The sequence below is a fragment of the Pimephales promelas genome, chromosome 6 (assembly GCF_988280905.1).
Source record: "Pimephales promelas chromosome 6, fPimPro1.hap1.1, whole genome shotgun sequence".
NCBI lineage: Eukaryota > Metazoa > Chordata > Actinopteri > Cypriniformes > Leuciscidae > Pimephales > Pimephales promelas.
This window is the reverse complement of record NC_142774.1, coordinates 13,759,218-13,765,217: the sequence shown is the minus strand read 5'-3', so window position 1 is coordinate 13,765,217 and position 6,000 is coordinate 13,759,218. Positions and strand designations below refer to the sequence as shown.

General features: G+C 37.3%; 1 protein-coding gene across 4 annotated transcripts in view; it reads right to left on the bottom strand.

Annotated features, from left to right (window-relative positions):
- Nucleotides 1-1,865: 1,865 nt before the first annotated feature.
- Nucleotides 1,866-6,000, bottom strand: part of gpm6ab (glycoprotein M6Ab) — a 61,977-nt gene continuing 57,842 nt past the window's right edge. For 2 of the 4 annotated variants that reach the window (XM_039690975.2, XM_039690969.2), the window contains exons 5-7: nucleotides 5,497-5,573; nucleotides 4,724-4,789; nucleotides 1,866-2,381 (exon numbers count right to left, since the gene is read on the bottom strand). In XM_039690975.2, the coding sequence (XP_039546909.1) occupies nucleotides 2,229-2,381; nucleotides 4,724-4,789; nucleotides 5,497-5,573 (296 nt within the window). In that variant the 3' untranslated portion in view covers nucleotides 1,866-2,228. Of the gene's footprint in view, nucleotides 2,382-2,474; nucleotides 2,925-4,723; nucleotides 4,790-5,496; nucleotides 5,574-6,000 lie in introns of those variants that run through there. The other 2 variants (XM_089132139.1, XM_089132138.1) reach the window with 1 other exon arrangement.

Here is a 6,000-nt window from a genome sequence, read left to right as displayed (position 1 = left end):
TGCATTTATAACTATGGGTTGTATTGAACTATAGATGCGAGATTAACAGTCTTTAAAAGGTCACTCACATGAGTTCCAAATAAAAAAAAAAAACCTCAAACACACAAGATAAACATGAACAATTAAAACAAGTACACAAGTGTCTTTATTTACGCAAGCAAGTTTGTTTCTACAGTTCGAAAAGAAAAAAAAAGCCACTGTCAAGCTGTTGGCACATTTATGTACAAAACCAGTTAATTTTACTGCCTGCTACAAAACATTCTCAGTGAAAGTACAAAAAAACTAGTACAGTATGTGGATAAAGCTGAAAGCAATGTCAGGGTAATACTGGATACGCAACATCATAGCAAGTATAGGATTAAGACATGGTTTGGAAAATCATCACGAACTTGATAGGACAAAACTCAAACACTATAACCTAATAAGATATTTAGCTTAATAAAAATAGCAAAATTAGCAAAATAAAGGACTTTTTTTTTTTCCTTTTTGAGTTAGTTAAAACTATTACCATTAGATGCATAACCATGCCACAAATAACAACTAGATTTTATTTATTTATTTTTTTTACCTACTACACGTTTCTTTTGTGGTTTAAAAAAAAGCTGCATGACTAGTAAGAGTACAAGGACTCTGCGCTGATTCCAAATGCACTTACACCAAAAAACTCACAAGTCCATAAGTGCACAAAAACTAGCTTTTTTGTTCTGTTTTGTTTTTTGAGACACTGACAAAAGTACTTTACTGCAAAAGTAGGGCAACTGAAGTCGGCAAGACTGAGCCAAAAAAACTGAGTTTGGCATTATACATGCCTGTACACCCATATCTTTCTTGTTTATTCAAACCTTATTTACCTTAACCTTATTTCCACAGTGTTTGGCAGAGTCGTTGCAATCAGCTTCTCCATTTAGATTTATACTTCTCTGATATGAACGACAATCTCAAGAATATCACCCACTGTAACACTGACTGGCGAGATGTGGTTTAGAAATTGACATGAAATGTGTTTACACTTAAAGAGATATATACAGTTCAGAGGAATGGCCAAAAAACGGTTTGATTACTTGCATTTATAAGTTAAAGCTAAAACTAAGCAATAAAACACCTGAAAATGTTATTCGCATGTGAGAGTATGGCTTTCAATGAATGACAGAAAACAAATATCCATAGAGTCTCCCAAGGCAAACCCTAAGTTCTTTCACGGTCCTAATTTCCCAATCAGCAGCCATCTTTGTCAAAGCTTAACAAGCGTTTACTAAGCACCAGTGTCACACCTTCCATTAATACTGCGCACAGCTATCATATACAGGTAGGCCAAGCTACAATATAGCAGTAAAAGTCACTTTAAGGTACTTTTTGAAATCCCTGGCACTCCAAAACTGAATTTGTTGGAAAAAGAATCTGTACATTTGTTGTGCTGTTGCTGCTGTAAGTGTGGCAGCTTGAGCGATTTAACCTGTAAATCATACGTTACAAGTTTGGTCACATTTTGGTAAAAAGTAGGTGAATCTAAATCATGACTAGCCATTTATAGGGTAAGCTTGAAGACTGTAAATCATCAGCGTGTAATACAAAAATGTGAAGTGTGCTTGTAATCCCTTTGGCTAAACCCAAAACCCCTAACAAGACCCAATGAGACATAAAAGTATGTGGTACAAAAGAGAAGTCACTCAGCTTCACTGTAAAAAATGAATATGCTTTATTTAATCAATAAAATTGTGGCAACAGATTACAAGCAATATTATTTATTAAATTGAACAAATTAGAATTGAGTAATAGTTAATCAAATTAATATTCTAATTAATTCTAATTTGTAATAATATTGCTTGTAATATGTTGCCACAATTTTATTGCTTAGATAAAGCATATTATTTTTTTTCAGTGTTGATGTGTTTATCAGGATGTGCTCTCAAACACGTCAACAGAAAAGGGAGGTAGAGGAGAAATGAAAGGACAAAGAAACTAAATCTAAATTCAGGGTAGTCAGAGACGTTGCCATTGAGACGATAAGCACGCCCATAGACCAACATTCTGAGTCACACCCGTACATAGCAAGTGTTACAGTTATTTGCCTCCCCAATCCCATCCCTCTCCTCAACCCTGGAAACCATGGAAATTAGACTTAGTTAAGTTTAGTTTATATATATGTGTCTTCAGGGAAGGGAACGGCATGCTTGTGTATGTGTGTGTGTGTGTGTGTATATTTATATGTGTGCGCATGACCGCGTGCTTTATGTGTATGCATTCAGACGCTCTTTAGAGCGAGTAGAGTGGATATCATGAAGCTCTTGCTCCTCCTTGGACTTGATATCCTCGTATTTCTGCATCCGGCAGGCGTCCTTCACGTAAGCCCAGTTAGCCGACAGCACCATCAGGTAGTGCACCTACAGCAACACAGTGGTTAGAGGCGAGGGTTAGTGTTAGTGCTGATAACCATTCTGTACACCCCCCAAAAAAGGTCAAAGAATTACTCTGGAGAAGACAGGGACAGCGTTTAGTGTCCCAGTTTAGACTGGAAATCAACCATATTAGTTATTTCCCATGGCAGGCAAAGCGGCAACCAGTTCCAGCTAAATACAAGCCAAGTTAGTTTGTTTGCTCACACATGTTATCACTTGCAACTGTTGGGTTAACTTGGGGCAACGCAGCTGGTTATGGTGGGGAGGTGGGAGGAGGACAGGAACTGAAACGATTTTGCAAAATGGAGGGGCCTGGGTGTCATTTTAATCACACCAATTATGGGACGTCGTTATGAAAGTCGCTGCTGTGGGTGATGGTGGTGGGGCCCTTGGTGGACAGAGAGTGTGTTGGGAGGTGGGATGGGACACCCCAGACCAGAGCTGGCTTCAGAAACGCGTGCAGTACCTCCCCGTGTTCTTAGACGTCAGAATGACATTGTTACGGATGAGGACAGACACTGCCACCACCTGTGACGGTAGTCAGATCATTAAAAAAGAGAAAGGAAGAAGCTTGGTTACTCCTTTTCACGCTCATGTCATTCCAAACCTGTATGATATTATTTTTTTTCTGTGGAAAAGAGGAGATGTTTAATTCACACTGAAAGTTCAGTGAAAGTGAATTGTGAGCAAGTGCCGTCAAGTTTCAAAAGCATCATAAAAAATATCTTCTGAAGCCATAGCCCCGCCCTTTCACACAGAGATTCCGGAAAATGCACTGATAATGTGTCCTGGGATTGTTTGATTTTGGTTCATTCACTCTGCCAGTGATTTTCTGGAATCTGTGCATGCATTGATTTGACACACATCCCATAAAGACAAATGACACACCCCTTATGGCATTGGTCCTGCCTTTGGTTCAAACAGGGCGCTTTCCGGAACTGATCCCAGTAATGTCACTACTTGGCTTGTGTTCACACAGAAGGCACTCTTCTGGCAATTTTCTGAGATCAATGCTCTGTGTAAAAGGGGCTATTATTGAGTGATAATCTTGCCTGCGGCACTCAAATCTTATTCAAATTCTTGATTATTCAAATATCCACATCAATGATGGCAAACATCATTAGTTCTTGTGTGTGCCTTGTAACCAATTTTGAATGTGTGCATTTTAAGGTGAGTTAAATGAGTTAAACCTCATGAGATTTGAGTGCTACGTCAGAGGGAAAAGACTTATAATGCCTTTTAAGGTGCATTTTTGTCAATTTGCAAACCTTTTGTCACCATTTACCTTAATTGTATGGAAGAAAAGATGGGAGTGAATAAATGATGCCAGAATTTAAAACTGAACTATCCCTTTAAATGTGGATGGTTCTGAACATTGTGATATTGTTAATGCATTTTCAGAACAAAAATGGCTCCTGCAGTTGCGTTGCAATGCCACAAAAGACACTCCGATTATAATTTTGCCAAAGTTCCTCTATACACCAATGGGTGGCATCATTGCTGCACAAATCAGCAAGCTGTGAGTATGCAGCAATATTCTCTGAAAGGTATGATGTAATTATATAATCAAAAGAGCACAAATTATGATCCAATTCTGTAGACTCTTTGTTTCTAAGTACTTAATGTCCAAGCTGTTTTCTCATTTGCAAACCATGTGGAATGCAATTAACTCAAATAAATGAGGCCAGACTGTTGCCTTTCCAGAAAACAAATGCATTGTGCTTTTTTAGATAAGCTTAAGCAGAAGACAAAAGCACAGTATTTGACAAAAAAACTAAGGTAGACAGTGTATTGACAGTCTGTCTCAAATTAATTCGATGCTATTCTATTTACCTTCTGCGTAAGCCCTTATATTATTAACTAATGAAAATGGCTTTCTAAGGTTCAAACCAATGGGCAGAAAATGGTGTCTCACAATCACTTATCGCTGTTCCAAACAAGGTTCTCTCCTTCCTTCCCTCTCCTCTTCTGTTCCCATGGCAACAACACTTCCTGCATTTTCAATGATGAGCATTTCTTTCCCTTCTCTTTGCTCACTCACTCTCACTATTTTACAAAGAGGCCTTGAATGTCTATTGCATTTCAGACAGACCTGCACATTCTTTCATGATTCTAAACAAGTGCCTGGTTTCTATAAAATTCTTGCTTAGATATTATATTACCCGTCTCGCAGGTGTCACTGGAGTCAACTAATTAATGAAACTCATGAATTAATCTATATTACATTTTATTGCTCCTGAAATGAAATGTAGATTCAAGGGGAATTTATACATAGTAACAAAGAAAGATAAAAAGCAAGTGAGAAAGAAAGCAGTGGAAAAGCTCACCATGGCGATAACGGCTGCTCCAGCCCCCGCAAGTGCGCAGACGAACAAGTGGAACGTCAGATCCAGCTGAAAAAAGAGACAAAAAAAAAAAAAGACTCTAAAAAATCATTTTTACAGTGTTTGTGGTTATTGTTCAGAAAACCATCCACGTTTTCTCCTCTTCAAAGTTGTAAATTAAACTAAGTTTATTGGAATCCATTTGACAGGAAAATACTATTTCAGTCTTTCTGTCAAATATAATGTTTAATTCATCGTGTTACTTGCCGTTTCTTTAACTTATCTGTAAAAAAAAAAATGTTTACACCAGCAAAGTGCAGATAAATCTAGATCTCTAAAACAATTTAAAATGATAACCTCAATCTATTGTGACATCTTCACTCTGCATATTCATTTTATTTTCAACTTTCAGCACATGTCAACAGTGACCTTTAAACAGATCTGATAAATGCCAGTAATCTCTAATAATATTAATATTGTGAAAACATGACATTCACACCCATATAACTTGTGGCACAGTCCATAAAAGAAGCTGCGTAATCTTGCTAATAAATTTTAATTTTAACAATTATATATTTATATGGAGGAATCCCTGCTGCACGGTGTGTCTTCAGACTTAAAAGCATGGAAAGGTTTACAATTTATTCATATTCTCTCTCTCTCTCTCACTCACTCACTCACTCCCCACCCTTCTTTTATGGCATAGGTTGCTGACTGTAATGGCGGGTTGAATTTAGATGAAGGCCATCAGTCAGGATAAAGAACTGCCGACTGACCTCATTAGATTCGCACATCTTGATGAAGTTCTCAGAAGCAGTGCACAGTTTTTTCTCCTCACCAGTGGACACAATTCCTGCAATTCAAATTAAGTGAGTTGTGTTAACATCAGACTATTAGGGAGTTGATATGTGCTTATTAAAAATGCTTAAAAAAAAAAAAACATTCATAAATGATTATTCGATTTGGCTAAATTGTGCTAAGCCATGTTTAGTTCATTTTTAACCTTTCCATAGTGGGTTTCATCATGTCATGAACGTGTAGGTGAATGTGATTTCAACAAATACAACATGTTACTGGATCAAAATCGTTGTTGATCCATCCTGGAACAACATTATTGTTAATTTTTATTGGCTAATTCACATTGTTATGTTTAGGCTTACAAAGCAGAGTCAGGTGCTTCTACATTGGTGTAATTCAACTATCATTTTCCTCTGATTTTAGGGATAACTTATGGATAGGCTTAGGTTTAGGGGTAAGGATAGGGACTAGAATGTTGTTGC